The 21,931-nt window shown below is 44.2% G+C and overlaps 1 protein-coding gene across 6 annotated transcripts in view; it reads left to right on the forward strand.

Annotated features, from left to right (window-relative positions):
- Positions 1–21,931, forward strand: part of rgs12b (regulator of G protein signaling 12b) — a 46,955-nt gene that overhangs the window by 4,984 nt on the left and 20,040 nt on the right. For all 6 annotated transcript variants that reach the window (XM_031560025.2, XM_031560026.2, XM_031560028.2 and 3 more), the window contains exon 3: positions 9,739–9,858. In XM_031560025.2, coding sequence (XP_031415885.1) covers positions 9,739–9,858 — 120 coding nt within the window. The remainder of the gene's footprint in view (positions 1–9,738; positions 9,859–21,931) is intronic.

Genomic DNA, 21,931 nt, shown 5'->3' on the forward strand with positions numbered 1-21,931 from the left:
GGAAGTATTCTATTGCTGGAAACCTTGTTCTCTATTGGTTTATTTGTATGCAGACTGTATAGACCTTAATATATAAAAATTAAGCCTGAAAATTAGGCCTAGGTGTATTTCCTCTGTTCCCTCCACTGATATCATTCAGCACTCAAATGTCATATCACAGCCTGCTGTGGATTGAAGTCAGTGTCTTGCAGTGAATTCATATTCAGAACTGGAGCCACTTGATGGGGAGCAGCCTTGATGCTGACAGGGTCGATGGGGAGCCATGTCTGTCCTCTGGCCAAGTTTGCTAACATCCTTACGTTTGAATTGCCTGATCTTCTGTTGATTTGGCCTGGATATCTGTTGAACATCCAATCAAAAGTCAAAATTGCTATTCTGACTTTTTGTGGCTCAACATTAATTCTAGTCAATCAACCACAAATGTTTAGAGTTTGACCGCAGTGCAATTCTCTAACTTCCTCCCACAAAAGTATACCACCTCCATCCCAAAGAGAACAATAGGGAAGCAGGCTAAACATTGACCAAGACTGACATGAACAGACTTGATATCTTTGTCACCACTACTAATCTGAAACAAGAATTTATACCATAGCCTTGAATGTGGCCACTTTTGTTGACCCTTGCTCATTTAGTCTGAGAGTTTGTGGGTAGATGTGCTCAGCCAACGCTTTGGAGCCTTGAGCTTGTTATCCGTTATCAGAGTATATGACTCCAGATGGGCGGCAAGCGGTCCACTGGGGGGGGGGTTAGGTTCGCAGAAACAGACACAATATGAGGAAGTGAGTGACCGCAGGAAGACACAAGCGTCACTAGAGGCAAAAACAATGTCATTTCACTGAGCTGCCTTGTGTTGAATAGAGATGTCGTCAAACTGGTGCATGTTAACCGTGCACAGGGACTATGTGGCTGTGCATCTCCATGTGCTTTGGTTGCATTGTTGTATTGGGGGCTACACAATCAGCATTCCTCTGGAATGTGTTTCATTTTAGTAGTGGTCTTCCTGCTCTCCGTAGGTAAGGTTTAGGGGCTTTAGGAGTCTTATGGTAGAGAATTAACATAGTCAGAATTATGTTGTAAGATCTTATGGTAAATCTACAGAATGGGTATTCACTGGTGCCGTTCTGACCAAACAGCTGAGCTCAGATTTCCCCCTCCATCTGTCCACATCACTGGGAGAGAGGGAAAGCTCCGTTCAGGGAGCAGCAACTGTGAGACGTGATCACCGGAGACTGGCCACGCTGTTATTCTGTGGTCAAAGGTGCAGTCTGGGTCAGAATACTCACTGTAACCATGGCCACCCTGTGAATGCCTCCTCTTTGTGTTAACCTGAACAGATGGCCTTGCCATGTGGTGTAGGGGTTTGGCCAATTGATATGTTAGGTAATGAATTTGAGACTGCTTGATTCTTTGCATATTTAGGGAGATAGTACGAGTATGTATTTAGCAGGTTTTTCTTTGTTTTTTGTATCTGCCACTTGTTTTTAAATAGTAGTCTGTTGATTTTGGTAATGAATGATGAGCCATCAGGTAGCTTTGCCCCGACTTTGAGCTAAGCAGGAAGGTGAAACATCAGACAAGATCACTAGATCTCAGAGCTGTTCTCCCACATCAGTGAGCCATGTGCACATCACAACCTCAGCACAAGGTGGCACTGTTTCCTTACATAACTGTCTTTCACTCACTGTTGAGTGGTGAGAGTTTGTTGTTAGTACATTCCCATTGAAGAACTCTCATTGGTCTGCCATGGTGGTGAATTAATTTAGAGTAGGATGCAGAATAACTTAAATTATAGAAGAGCTGATGGTAGTTATCCAGGAACAGCTTGTGTGTACCTTCATGCATTTCTTCATGCATTTCCAAAAAGTGTTCTTCCGGATCAATGACATGACATGGGTGGTGAAGTTAAAAATACAGTCAAAAAATGAATTTAATCACTTTGAAATGTTATTTATCAAACAACACTTGTTTAAACAAATTGTTCCAATTTTAAAAACATGCATTACATCCATTTTAAAAACATAACTTTTTAAAAGCTTCATTTGTTATTGACCCTTACACAACAATAAGCAATAGGCCAAACAAAACAAAAAACAACAGGAACAGCAGTCAGAAGTGACATGAGCATCACAATAATACAAGAAATAAAACAGTACAAAGGAAGGAAAGTGGAGTCCGAAAATAGAAACACGCGGTGTCACAGAATAGAGATCCTCTCCGTTTCAAATGGCAGTATGTCAGCCAGCTGGTCACGACTTAGAAATGGTTCGGACCTCACAACAGGCTTGGGTCGTCAAGTGTGGCAGCGCAAGCATGTGGCAGTGAAGTGACCAGCTGAGTCACCCAGTACGTGCAGGTGAAGAGGGAGAGGGAGAGCATCTCTCCTGGGAATCGGCTCCTCAATGTAACACATGGCCCACGCTGGCCTTTAATTATCTGAGCTTGGGCACAGAATGTGATCCAGCGACGCAACACTATTCAAAGGGGTTGGCAAATGCAAATATGAGCGCTTGTCGCGGCAGTCTCGAATGCGGCATCCTCATCAGGCGGAGTCTGTCTTACAGGGTGTCGTATATGTAGCTATTTTTAAGCCTAGCTTCATTCCTTCCAGGGACAGACTAATGAGAGCTGTCAACACAGTGAGTACCCAGGATTCCGTATATTTCTCTTATCTTAATACAAGAGTGGCACTTCACTGTGGTTTTGTAGACCACTCTCCGTGGAGAAGCCATACCTCAAAAGAGAAACTATATATTCAGCTATCTTGCATATAGACTTAATATAAAAATAGGTATATAAATAGCAGTGAAACATACGGCATCTCTCTGGGTGTGTGCCTGTGTATGTGTGTTTGTGTTTGAGAAAGAGAATTGCAGTGGACATGTTTGTTGCCATGGACAACAAGCTCCTCAGATATCCACCTCTTTGACATGGAGTGGCTCAAACGGTAGAGATGTTGTATACAGAACACACACACACACACACACTCACACACACACTCACACTCACACTCACACTCACACACACAGACACACACACACACACACACACACACACACAGACACACACACAAACACACACACACACAAACCCAGACAGAAGGAACATCCAGATAGAGGGAGGAAATGGCTCCTTTATTCAGTATGTGACCTGGTTTGGTCTGTGGTCTGGAGGGGCTGATGTGTTACTGCATGGAGTAAACAGGAAAGATGTGGTCAGATAAGGCAACATGATAGATGAAAAAGAACGAAAGGAGGAGGTTGGACACTCCAGCTCTAGACCCCTGGCCTTGGCCTTGTGTGTCATGGCCGACAGCAGCATTGTGCTGTTATAGACACTGCTGATGGCCATGGTTTAAATCAAAAACTGTCCCGGACAGAAACCAGACTCTCAGCATTTTAAGTGTGGTTCGTTTGCCACCAGCTTGACAGACAGGACAAGAACATTGTCATGATGATCATGGCAGTAGGTCATTTTGCCTCTGATAATAAAAGACGCCCTACAAATAAATCTTAATGGTAGTATTTCAATGACCCCTGTTTTTTTGGCCCGATTTTTTTTAAACTGCCTTTATAAAAAGAAACTATAATGGAAATTATTCCAGGGGCCAAATGTATCAGTCTTTGTGTACAACTTGCCATAGGACCATGTGTATGCACAATCCCGCATTTTGATCAGATCAAGATAAAATCCTGAATGCATTTACAGTCTACCCCACAATTATCATTATATGGGTCAAGACACACCTTATATTGATCAGATTAGCGTACCTCTTCCAGGTAAACCCCCCCACGGAAGGCACACCTGTGGATGAATCCTTACCATATATATAAACCGCATTATAGTATTTTAAAACAAACTCAGGTATTGACGGCACCCGTGAATTAACCGCAGTTTATTCAATGTTACATCATCCTGTCATGTAAAACCAAATGCCATGTAGTTGTTGTTTCAGCGCTACAAGCCATTTCAAAGTTGTTTGGGATGGGCATTTCAAGCATAAATACAACACCCTCTCCTCACACGTATGCATACATACACACACACACACACACACACACACACAGGTTACCTCATTCCCACTCACAGTGAAAAGCATGCATTTATTAAGTGTTTATTCAGTGTTATGGTTTTGTGTGGGAATGGACACTAAATGTTTAAGTCAAATCGTTAATATATCACCTGGCTGCCACTGAATTAACGTGTGCGAGTAGGGCAAGGGGGAGGGGGGACTTCACCCCATAATTCGCTACATTGGTATCAGAGTAAGCCCTTGCTCCACTGATGTCCCATTATTTCTCTCAGAATTTTTGAATGTCTATGTGAAGCCATTTAACATGATCCACAAGTGGTTGTGATCACTCCGAACCCAAGACTACCTTTTAATTGTGAGCTGATTTTGAGAAATTAAACTTTGCTTCAGGTTATGCAGCAAACGGTCTTACTTGGCTTTCAATTATCTTAAAGAGTTAAAATTGCAGAGTTCCATTTGCATGACATGATAGCTAGATATCTAACTGATGTAACAGTCTCCTAAAAATTGTAATAGGAAAAGGGAGAAACCCTCAAGGTGCCTGAGCAGCTTTTAACACAAGTTCCTATTAACATGAGTTCATATTAACACATTCTACAAGCTGTCAACTGTGAAGATGGCTCCCTAAGCAAGAGATAGCTAGGATAGTTAAAAAGCTACAATAGGTAGAAACCCTCTGGGTACCTGTGCAGCTTCATATTAACACGAGTTCATGTTCACCTCATTTTAAAATGAGTTCATATTACATACGCTAGCAACTATCAACTGTTAAGATGGTTCCCTAAGCTAGAGACAAGTATAGTTCATAGCTAGGTCAACTGGTGTGAGACCTTGCATGTGTTACACACCTCTCGCGGAGGTTTGAGCTCCGTAGCATCCTGTTAAATAGTCTACAGATAGGTGGAAATACACACACACGTTTCTTTATCGTTATGGAAGACTGAGTGTGAATGAAAGTGTGTTGTATCCCATGTTGTTTTTACCTGACACATTAATGTGAAAGAGGGAGAGAGACCCATTCCACCTGAGAGAGTTAGTGTGCGTGTTACTAATTCCAGGCAAAAAAGAATGCATTCCCATGTATAGACCACATGTATTAACCGCAGGGCTGCAGAAATTTAAACCACGGTTAATAGTTGGGAAATTACGGTATTTACAATGTGTGCTGTACTGCTTTATCAAAGAATGAATAAATCATCCAAATCATCCAAGTCATGTAAGTGTCATGGAGTCTCAGAATGAGTAGCCTATTTAATTATGTTGTTATGGTTTATTCAACTAATCATCCTCTCTTGGTGTCTGTATTCCAATATGAGTTCAGTCAATTGTGCTAATTGCATTGTGAAAACCTGACATTGCTTTTTAAATATTTAAATCTTTTTAATATTTAATATTGTACTGTTAAATATAGCTTAAAGTCAACCGGGTGTCCCTTCCTATACAATTGACATGATTGACATGATCGGTATGTTGACGGTTCAGTTATGGCAGTAATATGTCTAAACAATTGACAATACATGCGCAAGAATTCCTGACCGCAGTGAGACACAGACTGTTTAGCCTACTTGCATCACTGGTTACCTCCTCTTGGTGTCGCCAATCTGCAAATTACAAATACCGTGCGTACGCCACCTCCAGACCCTGCACAGAGCTACATATGTTTTCCCAGCAGGTATCTTTTCATAAATACCGTATGTGTAGAAAAGTGTTCAGCACAATTTTAGTGTGTATGCACAAGAAATTACAAGTAGCCTTGTGCCACCAGTAGAGATTTAACTCGCAGAATGACTATCTATTGCAGGGGTTTTCAACTAGTTTTGTCCCAGGGACCACCATTCTGACTAGAAAGTAATCCGCGGCCCACTGATGTACCTGCGCGCGTGTGTGTGTGCGTGCGTGCGCCTGTGTCCGTGCGTGCGTGTGTTTGTGTGTGTAGAGAGAGGGGAGACCTGTCAGTGTAATATCTGGGCATGGTGAAGTCCACACAGCCTGTCTATTCTTGGCGAAATGGTAAAAAGCAGTCTCATATCATTCTCTGGTTCAAGCCTTGCCCTGTACTAATTCTTCAAGAAACGCTCTCACACAGGTTGGTAGTTTGAAAGGGCAAAAGACACCTCATTGCTTTTGCAGCAAGCTCTGGAAACTCTGTCTGGCAACTTATCCAGAACTTAAGTCATATGAAAATCACGCAACATCTGTTGCATGTACTCAATAGGCTTGGCATTCAAGAAAACGTGATGCGTCTCCATATGCCGCAATAGTTTCGATGGCTTTTTAGTTGACAGTAATGTTGAACACACGAAACACAGTGGTACCTCCTCTCCTGCTCTGTCTGTCGTCACTGCAAATCTGTGTTTGATGTATTCCTCATTGTATTTTCTTTTTTTTTTACTTTGTTTCCCTGTATCCTGTGAAGGCGTAGTTTTGTTGGAGGCCTGTCCTTGTCCCTCTATCGTGGTAGCTTATCTCTCTGTCACTCTCCTCACTAAAAACCGATCCATTGGTGCTTCTGACCAGCTAACTCGACGTTAGAACGAAATGTTAGCTAAGGACAGTAGATAACTTCAGTCGTTCACCAAAAGTATTACTTTTTCGACCAAACCTCAAAAGTACACGTAGGCTATGCTTAACTGCAGATGCTTGTCAACTTCACGCGCAAGACTGTATGTTATGAATAATATGCGTATGGCGTGACGTTAGGGACGCAATGCATTAATATTAGCAAAGCACAGGATGGGTGCAAGGCTACATTCTGTCAGCGTGAATCTTTTTTATATTATGTTAGACATATTTTTCACGATATTCAAGAGTAATCTGGAAATGTGTTGAAATATCAAAGCGAATTTAAAAAAAATGAATTATCAATTTAGGCTCATGTCGCGGACCCCCTGCAATGCCGTTGCGGACCACCAGGGGGCCGCGGACCCCCGGTTGAAAACCCCTGATCTATTGGTATGCATGCCTGGCATACAATTACATGCTGGGGTCTTGCATCAACAACAAACATTGCTGATAGCCCTTCTCTGGGTTTCCAGTGTAGGTCCCACAGGTATGAAACAAGAAACACTGGTGTAGAGTGAGAAACTGTTTTGTTAAAGGAGAAGAAGTACTTGACGTGTGCAGTCATTCAAATTAAAAGTGGGTGGGTATGGTCAGTGGATGTGATTTTCAAACACTATTCAATGTGACACAGTGAAAATGTATACCCAGAAAGATCCTGAACATCTTGAAAATGTATTCTCTTAAGGCAGTAGGGTAGTATTCTGTCGTATGCACACATTTTTAATTGCCAAATTTTACTCTAAATAGAGTTTACTCTAACTCTAACTTAACTGCCAATTTTTAATTGATTAGGCTAGGTGGTTTATGCTATTCATGCTAGTCATTTTTTTCTGAAAATGATTGGGGCTTTTTACACTTTCCATTAAAATGTGTCCAGAATCCAGATTGTATCTAGATATGATTTTAACCAAATTAAATTTACACCTGGTATCAATGTGTCTCCGGTGTCCACATTGAAATATGATTGAGATCCGATCACTGTGCAGCTCACATCACATCCTCTTCTCATTTGCGCAAGTCTAAAAGAAACAACAAACAAACCAGATAGAAGAAGAAAAGAAGTTGGTAGCCATCGGTAAAGCTGCGCTATTGTGTTTGCTTGCTTTTTGAAACATCGCTGGTTTGGTGCAGTAGGGTGCGATTCATATTTCTGCCCACGTAGTTGTTGTGTGTGGATTGACAGCACAATTGCATTTACACTTGTGTTCAGTGTGGTCACAATGCGTCCCTGACCACGTCCAGAGGGGGTTTGGTCGATCGGATCACAGTCCGTCCTCAATGCGTATTGAGTGCATTTACAGATACTTGCATGTTGTGAAGTACTATCCGATTGCAATCTGATCACCCAAAACACCCTTTAATGCCAGGTGTAAAAAGCCCCAATATTTGTTCTTGTGGCTTTTCAAGTTTGCTTAAAGGCAATGCTGCTTATTGCACCTCACCTGAAACCTACCATTAAAATGTATCTGTAAATCAAACCCCCTAGTAAACACAGCGTCTCAACTGGAAAACCAGATGTGCTGTGTGTTTCATCTCTCTAACCTATGCTCCTGTTTAACCCCATTGTGTCTGTGTGTGTCAGTATGCTTGTACGTAGATGCATATGGATTTGGATGGAAAGTTCAAATATGTGTGTGTGTGTGATGTATGGGCTTGAGCGTGTTTGTGTGTTCCTCCGTGCACGCACACGTCTGATCACCATGTAGCTGATGACGTCTCAGGACACAGGGGCAGCTGAGTTTTCCCCGTTTCCTGGCAACAGCAGCGACCGTTTGATTGCGCTCGGTGATGGGCGGCCCTTCTCCACCCAGTCACTCCATCATTCCTCCAGAGCCTCATCGGCCAGCTGCTCTGTCTGTTATTCCATTCCGCAGAAACACACCTCTATTCACTTACCATTATTTACCTGCCTTCAAAATAAAGCTGAATGCCGCTCCTCAGCAAATGAATACACTGGAGATGTCTTTAGATATCTCTACTCTGGGTGACAGGAGTGCATTGTGTGAACTAGGTGCTGAATGCTTTGGACGACAAAATGAGTGCAGTTGCTAAATGGCTCCATCAGGAGAATTACTGTGGTGTCTACGTGGAAACAAAGGACCTCTTCAGTTTTTCGATCGACTGTGACTTGAAAGGGTTAACGTGAACATCTTAACGCCTGGGAGTTTGTGGTCGGTTTCATTGTGGGGGCTGCTTTCACGATTGATGGTGAATACATCTCAGGCATAGGATAGGCGTTTATTTCTCTTCTTTTCTTGCTCTTTCCGTGCACGACTTGCATAACCTGCCATCCTAACGGGCAAATCAGTGCACTTCTGATAAGGCCTGAATGAGGTTTATTCTATGTCCAAAATAGCATGTCTTATGCCCAACTGTTTGAGGCACATGAAATTCCGAGAAGAGGATGAACCTATAAAAACAATACAAATGCTCAAGGCCACAGTGGGACCAAACCCATGCTGAAAGCGTGGACTCAAAATGGGCCTTCTTGTGTATCGTAAGCAAGGCTAGCAAAACAAGTGAATCAAAACTTAATAGCTCTCGCTTATGCTGCTAGGACAGAACATGGCCAAGGAATGGCCGTGAACATGAATGGGAATGGGGGACCTCTGCGAGGTGCATTCAAGCCCACTGCGTCCTCAGTAGAGTAGGGTCATGTGAGACAACCTCTCCACCCAACCCCCTCAGCAAAAACACAACTGAATGTGTGAGCGTGATGTTTCCATTATGGCTTGTTGCTGGCTATTTTCAGCCGAAGGCCATGGCTGAAAGGACTCCCTGCTATCTGAAGTGTGGTGCAGTTGTGGACTGAGGCTGGAGCCTTGAATGACCTTCTGAGAAACCACTGTGAAAGGCTTAGGAGGAAGTGGTGCCTTGGATTTTTGAAATCATTATTTCACTGTTGTTCTTGTGTTTGCTGTTGTAGAATGAGCAAACATAACTCTGTGTGTATGAAAGTGTTTTATTCCCATCACAGATAGCTGTCTGTCTTTGCATGTTTATCTATACATGTATATCTGCCTGTCTGAGCAAAATCCACTACACAAACATTTGTTCTGCAAGGATCTGCAAGTATAAGGTATTTCATTTCCATGTATGTGGACATGTAATGTAATGTAATGTAACTATCTCTCTCTCCTCCCTAGGGTGGAAGGTTCCGGGGCTTGTCCCTAGGCTTCCCTCCTCTGCCCCATCGTTCGTCAGGTCGTCGCTCATTTGGCCGCTCCAAGCGCATCAGTCTGGCCCGCTCACTGGATGACCTGGAGGTAATGCAGCACCTGTAGCACCTTACATTTGTGTTTACGGAGATGAAAATAGGTTAGTTGTACAACCGGTATCTTTCTTATAGCACATCTCAGTGTGTTAATTCTGTACGTTTTGAAATGTGGGAAAATGTTCTGTAGCAAATGAGAAAAAATAACAATTAGCTACAACACAACACAACTCCCTGGCTCACTAACATACAAAAGACCTATCAGTGAGTAACAGCCCAGATATGCAGTCATAACTTAAAACCCAGAATGTTATGGATTTATGTGGCGTCTAACTGTAGCTAATGATGCTCGGACCACACACGGATCTAATTTTAGGCGACGCGACAGGAGGGGGTGCTTCTCGTCACGGTGAATCACGTGCCTCTCACGTGGCGCTCACGATAGGCACACATGTGACCCCCGGGTCGCCGTGGCAACAAAATATGTTAGATGAGGGGACAAAGAAAAAGATTGGAGCACTTGACATTATGATTATTCCTTAGCTGTGAATAACCAAGAAAAGCGACAACAGTCTTTGGAGCTTTTTATGGCATTTGTCACAGGAAAAAGGTATCTACAATGGCAGACTTTCATCACAGGCTCCATGGAAAGAGTTGGAGCAGGGCTCTGTGTGAGTGTGCTGTGCATCGTTCCTAAACCTTTCTGAACCTTCATTAGCGTTATACAATTTGATTCATCTGACTCACTGTACTTTCTATTTCTCAGTAGTGTTGTATTCTTTCAAGGTGTGTATCATTTTACTGCAGGGAAAAACATAGTAGGGAAGCTTTCTTAGCTTATACATACGATGCTGCAGTGTGACCATTAGAGTGACTATTGTAGCAGTATTACTGTACTAACCACTAACCACATCTCAGCAAGGGGTTGGCATTTTGAATGCCATACAGATTGTGCTCTGTGAAGTTTATATCAAAACTCAAATAAAAAAGCAACATGAACTGAAAAACAGTGTTGTTGAACCAACAGTATGATGTTTGTCAGCCTGCATTGCCCTGCGCCTCCGTGTCCCCGTCCCAGTGATAGATAGCAGTAATGAGCGGATCTCTTTGTTGTTTATGGCATGGGAAAGGGTTTTCTCTCTGGGCTGCATGAGGAATGCGATGGAGTTGGAAAACCCCTCCAGGGAGTGGAGATGAGTGATAATGATTTGAGCTTAAAGCCAGACAGTAGCAGCCTGCCTTGAATTGTTTGTTCTGTCATTGTTAGTGGCCTGGCAGTTAGGAATCAGCGCCTCATGATCTTCGTATCTAAGCCTGTCCTGGTCCACAACCAGCCTTAAAACAGACCTCCGGTAAACGGACTTTAACATCATCCAGCAGGTTTGGACACGCAACATCTCAGTATGTCTCATCACCCCCCAGAAACTGTGTTAGTCTGACCACCCATGTTTTGGTCTATTACTGTCGTCCTAAACCCCACACCTCAGCTGGCGAGTACTTTCCTGAGCATTCTAAAGCTCTATGCTTTTTATAAGTACATAAAAGACCAGTGTGCCTGTTGGGCAGATACACCACTGACCCAGTTTGCTCAGTGGTCCCAGGGCTTCATCTCTTTCCCTCTCATGGTGTCGTGTGGGTCTGATGCCCTACACTGCTCTGCTCTGCTCTGCTCTGCTCTGCTCTGCTCTGCTCCCTGTTCCCTACTTTTCCCTTCCGGTTGCTTGAACCCTTTTTTGTGGTGTGGCATATGTGGTAATAGTGCCAGTGTTGTGGGAACAGAGATGGCTCTGTGTTGAGGTAGGGAAGTAATTGGTGTGCGGTGGTTCTCTCTGTGTGTGTGTGTGTGTGTGTGTGTGTGTGTGTGTGTGTGTGTGTGTGTGTGTGTGTGTGTGTGTGTGTGTGTGTGTGTGTGTGTGTGTGTGTGTGTGTGTGTGTGTGTGTGTGTGTGTGTGTGTGTGTGTGTGTGTGTGTGTGGTAGGGGGCATTAATTAATGCCTGTCTGTGTGTGTATGTGAGCAAAAGAGCATGTTTGTGTGTTCGGTACTAATGAGATCTGAGGAGAAATGAGTTGGCATTCTTGTTGTTAGCAAGGGCTGCAGATCTCCCATTCCACACACACCACACACACATGCAAATACACGCACTAGTTATTGCCCTCTGGTGAGATACTTCCGTACACACACACACACACAAACAAACAGACACACTCATGTGAAATGCACAGAATAACAAATTCATAAGCTGACTATGTCAACATGCATGGTCATGCACACACATGGGCATATTGTAGTTTTGCTACTGGCTGAGTTCCCTGCAGCATGTCTTCATGTCTACCCATCTGCGCAGCCAATAGCTGTTTTGCTGTTCCATGTCTAATATAATAATATATAATAATAATAATAATTATTATTATTATAATTCTACCATCTGCGCAGCCAATAGCTGTTTTGCTGTTCCATGTCTAATATAATAATATATAATAATAATAATTATTATTATTATTATAATTCTACCATCTGTGCAGCCAATAGCTGTTTTGCTGTTCCATGTCTACCCATCTGCACCATCTCCCTCCTTCCTCTCCACGGCATCGTGACTACCCTGATCATTTGAAATACCCCTTTAGATGTTTATTTGTAGAAACTGTGTGTGTGTGTGTGTGTGTGTGTGTGCACAGCTCAATATGCCTGTCCAGTAATAAATTGTTGAATTTGTTCAACACCTTGAACGTGTGTACGTGTGTCTTTAAGTTAATGGCTGTCCTGTGATCTCCCTCTTCTGCACACTGTACCATGTCCTCACAAAGGGACACAATGAATCAGGTGTGTCTGTAATGAATCTAATAATGGAAGGGTCATTGGATGTCGTGGCTATAGGTGGACATGCCTTGTGTGAGCATAGATCTGTGTGAAGTTTGAAGAGGGGGTAGTGGTGTCTCCCAGTATTTCTCACACACATTATGCCAGTATTCTCAGGGTCTGCTTGAATGTCTTGTTTGTATGTCCTGCTGAGATCTGTGAAGATTGCGGCAAGTGTCTGAGTGTGTATTTAGGCTATGTCTGACTCCATGCTGGAAGACAGTAGACTCCATGCCTGGTCTTGTGATGCCTGTATCGGAACAGTCTGACTCTTTCATTCTTTGTTTCTTTCTCTCACTTTCTGTGTGCGCGTGTGTATGCACGTGTGTGTGCGTACATGTGTGTGCGTGTGGTACACTTTTATTATAGCTATGGTCAATGGAGGTCCCAATCAGACTTAATTGTTGTGCTGCTGAGGACCCCAAAGACAGCCATAAACAAACCACACACTGTTTTTTTTCATGCATGTATAATCTAATAACAGGCAGATATTATTTTATCCTAGGGCCACTATTAGCCAACACACGCCATCTCCGAATGCAGTAAGGGTGATCTGTGTCAGTACTTTTCCATGGTCTTGTCCGCGAGTTGTTAACTGTGCACTGGTATGTGTCACAGTCAGTGCTGAAGGACTCATAAAGAGGCAGTGATTTAACATGGTGGGGTGGGGTAAGGGTGGAGTGTGTGTGCGTGTGTGTGCGTGTGTGTGTGTGTGTGTGTGTGTAGGGGGGGGGGGGGGGTAATTTAGCTGTACAGCTGACCTAGAACAAGTGTGTAGAGGAATTAATTCCAGTGCACATACATTTGAAACAGACGGTGCGAGGTAGATCAGTAAAAAGAGAGACTTTTGCTAAGGTGTGTTGAGGCTTGCAAAAGAATGCTACAGCCTCATATCTTCACAGTCCTACACACTAGTCAAGGCCTACCATCTAGATAGCAGTACAGACCACACTTAGGTATTCACACACACACACACACACACACACACACACACACACACACACACACTCAGATGACATTTGAACTTAAAAGGCAAAGACATGAGACCAGAACCACCATATAGTGTAGAAATACACACAAACAAATGGACACATGAACCCCCCCCCATACGTGCATATTATTTTGCAAACATGTTAAGGCCAAACAGGTGCCCTGTAGCATTCAGAATAACATGCGTTCTGGGCTCTGCACTTCCTCATTCCACACGGCAGCGTTACTACAGTGTGTACTGCTCTTCATGTCTGGTATATGTAACACACACACACGCCCACAGACACACACACACACACACGCCCACACACACACACACACACACGTGCACACACACACACCGCACACACTAAGGCAATTCCCCTCTTAGCAGCGAGCATGTCTGTGCATCTCCTCCTCAGCCCCTCGCTCTGTGGGCGGAATAGGAATTATGGAGAGTGGGGGTGCGTGAGAGAGGGAGGGAGAGAGGGAGGGAGTGTGGGAGGAAGAGGGAGAGAGAGAGATAGGCGACGGGAGCTTACAGCGATAGCGACAGTGACGGGCTACAAGAACTCAGGGCTCACGCTCTCTAGCAAACAGCGTGTCTGTGTGTGTGCTGTCCCCACACACGCGCGCAAACACACACAGAGACATACACACACACACACACAGTCTTACGGGCACCCACTCGGATGGATGTGTTTACACAGAGAAGAGCTGCGGTCTGAAGCTTTGCTGTGGAGAGTTGCACGGCTGGACATACATGGAGCAAACTTTGTGCGCGAACGCTGACGGAGTAAGTGTTCCTGAACACACACACACACACACACACACACACACACACACATACACATGGACACACAAGGAACGGCAACACACATAGACCTTTATATGGCTCATACGTGACACTGTCATCTTCCAGAAAACACAAGTATGGTGCTTTCGTCCGTCTGTTTGACAGTGTGATATTTAATGTCTGTGTGTTTGTATATATATCGTTAGTATGCGTGAACAGGGTTACCGTGCTGTTAGTATGCGAGTGTGGGGTTGGGTTTGAATACCAAAAGTGTGTGTGTGCTGTCTCACCACTCTGAAGTGCTTGTGTGGTCATGCCATGGAATTCTGGGCTCGGCAGTAACCAAAGCTCGACTCCTCATTGCATTCACTTTGTTGGTACCTACAATATGCAGTCTTCTCTGATCACACCCCTGACACAGAGTTCTGTACCGTCCAAACATCCAAAAAATACTCTCGCCCGGTTACTTTCTCATCACCAATCAGTGATTCCGGAAGAAACAGATAGATTTGTAATTTGAACAGTCAAGGTCAGCCATTGACAGAGTTACTACCATTATATAGTAATTGTGGAACATCACAGGAGGATTTTTTTAAAAGAGGTTTTGCAAACAAAATCTACCTTACGGCTCAAATCTCTAGCACCTTGCAGGAAAACTTTGCACAGCCCTGCGAGTTCAGAAGAATTTTAACTAGTGTGTCCCCTTTAAATTTCCATATATTGCTTCATAAATGCTTTGATATCCAACTGTCCGTAATCGAGAGGTATGACATGATTGTACTGGAGTTTATAGGCAACTGATGGTGTTTTGGAATAAAAAGACAATTCATCCCAAGATGCAGCAAATGGCTTGGTCTGAAGTTACTGCAAAGAGATATCACTTGTCAGAACATGTCCTAGTGGGACATTTGTCACTTGATGTTAGAATACATGATTTGAAATTATTTTAAATCGTTGATATACCCTGTGTTTGCTTCACACATAGCAGTGAGCTAATACCTATGCTCACTTTGTCATGAGTTCATTGAAACATGTGAACGTATCACAGTGTATAAAAAAACATGTTTGTACCTTTCATACCTTTTGCTTAAAATTGGTCCAAATGCCACATGTTTCTGTATAGAGGTTTTGGAGCACCTGCCCCCTCCTGTCTGTTTGTTAATAACAGTTAATAAATAATAAAAACGCTCCTCTGACAGTGGTAGAAGCGTCCTGAAGCCACAATTCTGTTTTGAAGACCTCCAGTGCTTGAAGAGGGAGCCCTCTCACACTGTTGTCCAAGCAACAGCTTTTCCCTCAGATGTCTGCCTGTGACCCACCTTTTTTGCTCCGAATTCCCTTGAGCTCGCCGTGGCCTTTTCCCAGTGCCCACCTGCGATAAGGCAAAGGTTTAATTGGCTTATGACCATGGGGTGCCAAGCCAGGTATCGGGCCCTTAATGGATTGCCTCTCCTGTGCGGGAAATGTGCTTTGGTGCAGTTGCGGAGTAGGGGCAGTAGAGGGCAATGTTGTGGCAGGTTTCAAAGCAGCCCTATGATTGGTGGCGAGTGGGCAGATGCTGTGGTAAGCAAACAAATGAGTTTGTCCCTGAGTGAGATGGAGGGATTGTGTAAAAGTTGACACGTGTAGTGGGTCTTTTGTCTTCGGTTCTTGTGTTTGGATTAATGTTTGTGGGTGACTGAGGACATAATGTGTGTGTGTGTGTCGATGTGTGTGTGTGTGTGTGTGTGTGTGGGTGTGTGTATGTGTGTGTGCGCACGCACATGTATACTACATTACTTTCTTGGCCTGGTGTATGCTGGGATTAACCTTTTTATTTCTGAAACTAAAATGTGACTTTCATCATCAACCGCTTAGATTTTAAGTATGAAATAAAAATGTTACATCTTATTTGATTGGAAATGTCTCCCCATGCATGAGGTAATTTCATCTTAAATATTGTGCTTGTATGCAAATTCAACAAAAGTATGATTGTTATTCGAATTTGAATTTTTACAGGTCAACTGCCCTAGAATAATATGTGCAGATTTTCTCATTTGTTCTACTCGTGTGGTAAACCTACAGATCGTGGAAACAATGCTCTGCACTGCTTAGAATATATATGACTTTAACACCCTGTAATTAGGAGCTGGTTGAACTGACAGGGAAAGTAAAATTGCCTTACCGTTGTGTCTGGAAGAGACGGGGGATGGGATGATTTCACTTCCAAGATCTGAATTCATAGTGACAGAGACTGAAATACAATTTTGTGGTTCTTCTGTTAACATTTCTAACTGTGACGTGTACAAGGAATTATTGAGCAGAGTGTGCAGTTCACTCTTTTCCAAACAGTAAGAGGATACAGGATCCAGCCTTTTGAAATGCTTTATCTCTCTTGAGCTACACACTTCTGGCTGTCTGTCAGTTATCTTTAATGTGTAGTTGCAACCATAGTCATAGTGCTCTGCATTTGTCATGAAAAGCATGAAATGTTATGTTTTGATAGAAGTGCCAGAGGGTCACCATTTTTCTTTTGTTAAGTGTTTGAGGGAGCCCAGGCAAATGGAACAGGGACGGAAACTGTTTTGTAGCTGTAGGTCATAGCTTTTTTTTCGTGACAATTTAACCTTTCCTGTTGATTTGTTGAGGCCTGATGGATTGATACGTTTTTAATGTTGCCATTAAGGTCATGCCAGTCAAAGTTACTGGCAGGTTTTCCCAGCAGGAGTCCTGCCATTTGACTGGGCAAATAACTACCTGGGGTATTTCAGTCTTGTAAAGCATGCATAGCATGACAGAGCGTTTTAACTAGTAAATGTGTAAAATCATTTTCATGCTTTGCTCCATAGCGGGATGCTGACCGGGGTGCTCTACCCACAGATCTTTGACTCCTCTCCTCGCAGGTCATGCCAGTTGCCACAAATGTGAAGCCCTCATTGAACGTGGCATTGCAGTGGAAATATGCACCACAGATCTGTCAACTCAAATAAACCCTTTGGCAGATCCACCACATGACGCCACGGCCAAACTTATTTATTACACTTTGATTGCAGCGTATCATGTTGATGGTTGGGGGGGGGGTCCAAGCCATCAAGGCCGTTTTACTTTTGCTGGATTTACACACAACCTTGAACAAAGCTCCGGAGTCCATAGTGGTGAGCAGAAAATCAAAATCAAGGGTAGATGCCAGATCAGATTATTGGGTCATCTTTGGCCCATTGAAACAGCAATTTCACACAATCAACTGCTGTTACCCCTGCTCGAGCAATTTTGAGTTATTGATCAGTTTGAGATGAATCGTTACGATACGGGATTTCTCTTTACTTGTAGGCAAAGGCAAAGTAAAAAGAGAAACAAAGCGGTTGAGATGACCATGAGAAAGGTGTGGGAAGTTTGGGGGTGTTAAAGAGTTTAATTTGGACAGAGAGATAAAGGCAGACCATCTGAATCCGTACATACTAAGTTAGCCATTGGCTTAAGTACCAGTCAGTAACTGCAACATCATCTGAACCTGAAAGACGTCCTCGTCATGGCTCGTGCCATTTCATCTGAGAGAAGAACGGAAAAAAAGAACAGGCAGCCTGGGAGTTAACGGCCATGCTGGACTGGTGACCCGGACCTGTGACTCGTGACCCGTGACCCGTGACCCGGCTCTCAGGACTCTCAGGACTCTCGGGGCTTCCTGACGGAAGGAGAGCGGCCTACAGTAAAGAGTAAGGCCTGGGGATCCTGCGTCTCGGTGCTCTTCTGCTGCCTCGTGACTCTCCTGGACAAGTTTGCTTTGCCTCCTTCCATAAAGATCCCATTATCCTCTGGTGAATAATGTGATGGGAACTTCAATGGCTGTGAGGGCTGTATTGTCCCCCTTCTTTTGAGTCAGCATTTGGATTGTGGAAGTGCTGTTGCCGTACTCAGTACTCAATCCCCCAGTCTCACCTAAATAGAAAAAGATTGACCATAGGGAAAATTCCACGAGATAGCAAACTCTGGCTTGAAACCACAAACCAAGAATTAATATTGTGTCATGCAGAGGCGAACCAGTTGGAACAAAACTCGCTTAGACTTACTTACATAGATGAAATAAAAAGATAGGTCAATATTTGGACAGTATGGGTCAGTAAATCTGGTTATTTCTGCAGGTTCTAGCACTTGAGCCAGCATGTATTCGGGCCAGTAAAAGGGAAACATGCCGGGTCAAACACAGAACATGTGCAGCAGGAGGTTGAGACCAGCCATGATGTAAATATTGTGACTGCCCCACCTAAGAAATCCGAATGAAACGTGAGGAGTGAAACTCAAAATAACCGCTCAAGAGGAACTGAGTTTAAACACTCATACATTCTTTTGCATGAGAGGAAAAGAGAGGAGACCAAAAGGGACTCTCTGTGAAGTCCCTTCACAGGCATTAGTGGAGGCACTGAGGTGAAGTAACAAAGTGCATTTTTTTAGAGTATTGTTTGGAGGAGGTTTTGCAGGAAATTGCCCACCGCCACACTCGCACGTTTACCTGCTAGAGCATATGGCTAGAAGTAAATGATGCCTTTGTGGGAGGAACTCAAGGATCCTTTTTTTTACTATTTAACACTTTTCTGACCTTCTGCAGACCTGATTTTCATTAGTCCCAGACTGTTCTGCTAATGGACACTCTCACACACACTCTCTCTCTCTCTCTCGCTCTCTCTCTCTCACACACACGCACACGCACACACACACCTCTCCCCATTGAATCACTCCCAGTCCCCCAGTTTCCTGCCCCAATAATGATCCTTTCAGCAAAAATTCCCTACTCTTTCGCCTCACACTTCCCAACGCCTCAATCCTCAGCCAAGACCTCCAGGAGCAGGCTGCTGAGACAGGCTGGAGCTTGAGCGCTCTCCATTTTGTAGGACAAGCCGGACGATTATCAGTATTGGTATTTTATTTCTCAGTTTTCACCGGAGGGAGCCGTGTTTGAGGTTGTGATAAAGAGTGGAGAGCTCTGCCTTGACCTTGAATCATTTCAGTCTGGCCAGGTGGAGTGTAATGGCTACGCTGTTTCTCCCAACTACTTCACTGGAGTAACAGGAGTGCTGGCTCAGTGTTTGCTTTTTTGGGAAAAAAAAAAAAAAAAGGAATCCACCTCTGGGATTGAGGAAGCAGCCAGACGTGGGTTAAGTGCTGGGCCAGCCATCGGGAGAGGAGCTTCTCCCCGTGCCTCAGAGCCGCCTAAGACAAAAGGAGCACGGAAGGGAGCGAGGGGGTTGGAAGGGGGGAAGAGAAAGGAGGGGGTGGCGGGGAGAAAATCCTACCATTCCTCTGGGTTCCTTACTTCTATAGTTATAGCTAGGGATTGGGACTGAAAGGGGAAAAAAGGGGGCTAGCTTCCTGCTGTGGGGCCTGGTTGCTATAGGAACAGTGCTGGAGCTGGAATGGAACTTCTTCGTCAGTGAATCAACGAGTGAGCAAATCAAACGCGCGCACGCTTGTGTCTGTGTGTGTGTGTGTGTGTGTGTGTGTGTGTGTGTGTGTGTGTGTGTGTGTGTGTGTGTGTGTTTGGGTTTGTGTGTGTGTGTGTGTGTTTGGGTGTGTGTGTGTGTGTGTGTGTGTGTGTGTGTGTGTGTTTGTGTGTGTTGTGAACGTGTCTGCTCATGCCGTGGTAGGGCTGAGTGAGTGAGTGGTTGCTCAGGCGCTCTCTGCTCTGGGGAGGCATGGCTTCTGCCGTGGCGCCGGTCGTAGCGCTCAGTCCTAGCCCAGCCTCACAGCCGCACACAGCTCAGACATGTAAGCTCGACCGCCTCCACCTTCTCCTCATCCTCGCACTCTTCCTCACGCCTCCTGCCGGGGCTCAACCATGAGTCTCAAAAAGAGGCTCTCCTTCAAGAAAGTCTGGTACTTCAACACGGTGAGTGGAAACAGTGCTATTCGGCGCGTCTGTTCTCCTCCTTTGCATTCCTCAAGAGTTGTATTTTCTTCTGGCTTTTTCACAGTTTTTACTCCAAATAGGCGAGATGGGGAAGAAGTGGGGGGTTGGGGGTGGGGAAGACTTTTCCCCTGGAGTCAGCTCCTGCAGCTCCTTTAGACTGAGCTCTGTGTGTTCCTCACGTCTGGCTTCCCACACAGCAAACCTGCACTGGTGTGTTTGGGCTTCATGGGTCAGCACTGCACACTGCTCAGGATCACACCTGAACAGGTTTTTAGCCTTGTAAGCAACATCTGCCCTAGCCTGTATGTTTACGTGTATTTGTATATAAATGTGTGTGTGTGTGTGTGTTTGTGTGTGTGTGTGTCTGTGTGTGTGTGTGTGTTGGAAGGTGTTTTATCAGATCCTATCATCATTTCCTACTTCCCGGTGTGCTTATGCTTGTCAGTGTGTGTGTTTGTGGATATGTGTGTCTGTCTGTCTGTCTGTCTGTCTGTCTGTGTGAGTGTGTGTAAAGGTATGTTTGCTATGCAAGGTTAGCCAAAGCAAACATGGAAGTATTGGACAGGTCCATGAAGCTGCTGCCTGCGCTCACAGTGGACGGAGTGTGGCTCTCAATGCCAGCCACTATGCATTTTCAAATTCAAAAGTCAACAGGAAACTTTTTTAGCGAAGTTCACTCTGTTTCTGCACGAGCCTCCTCTGCCTGAGTGCAGAAGTTAGGAAACAGCCTCCTACGTTGAACACATTATTTTGTTATGTGTGTGTGTGTGTGTGTGTGTGTGTGTGTGTGTCTGTGTGTGTGTGTGTGTGTGTGTGTTACATGTTACATGTGTCTGGCGCTTGTATGCCCTAACACATTTACTTTCTGGCGTTCTTATTTAGTGTTGTTCCTCTCATAGCGGCCCTGGAGTGTGTGTAACTGGCCTTTGTTTCGGGCTCTCTGCCTCTGGAGCACATTACGTATTCCTCCCTCTCTGTCTCGCGCTTCCATTCTTTGACCATAGGTAGACATTGAGCTCTCACCATCATGAATCAATTCATGTTGCACTTGCTGAGTGCAAGTCATACAGTCATAAATTGACTCTTGCAAGTCTAAACAGGGTTTTCTTTGTGTGTGTGTGTGTGTGTGTGTGTGTGTGTGTATGAGAGAAAGAGAGCATGTGTGTGTGTGTGTGTTTTGCGCAGTTAGACCTTCACATTCCTGTCTTCCATATGGCAAGACAGCACAGACGCATAGACTACACATGCACACACACACACACTCTCACACACACACACACACACACACACACACACACACACACAGCAGTTTTCAGTATGAGCTGAAAACTCTAGGTAGAAAGACTATTCCACTGCTTTTCACTCAGGTTGATTTCAGCAAATGAACTGACCAGTCCCAGGACAAAAGTGGTAGGCCTATAAATAAATGTTAGGGTGTCTGTGTGTGTGTGGGTGTTCAACAAATTTGTCAGGTTTCACAGCCTAAAAGATCACATGTTATTTTTGCCCCTGTCTGTAGCCAATCGATAGAGAGGTGTGCAACATTTTTCTCAGGGTTCTTTGTGCAGGGCGAGGCCTGTCCTCACTTGTTGACGTGTTTCACACCACAGTTGTCAGTCAT

The sequence above is a fragment of the Clupea harengus genome, chromosome 22, assembly GCF_900700415.2.
Source record: "Clupea harengus chromosome 22, Ch_v2.0.2, whole genome shotgun sequence".
Taxonomy (NCBI): Eukaryota; Metazoa; Chordata; class Actinopteri; order Clupeiformes; family Clupeidae; genus Clupea; species Clupea harengus.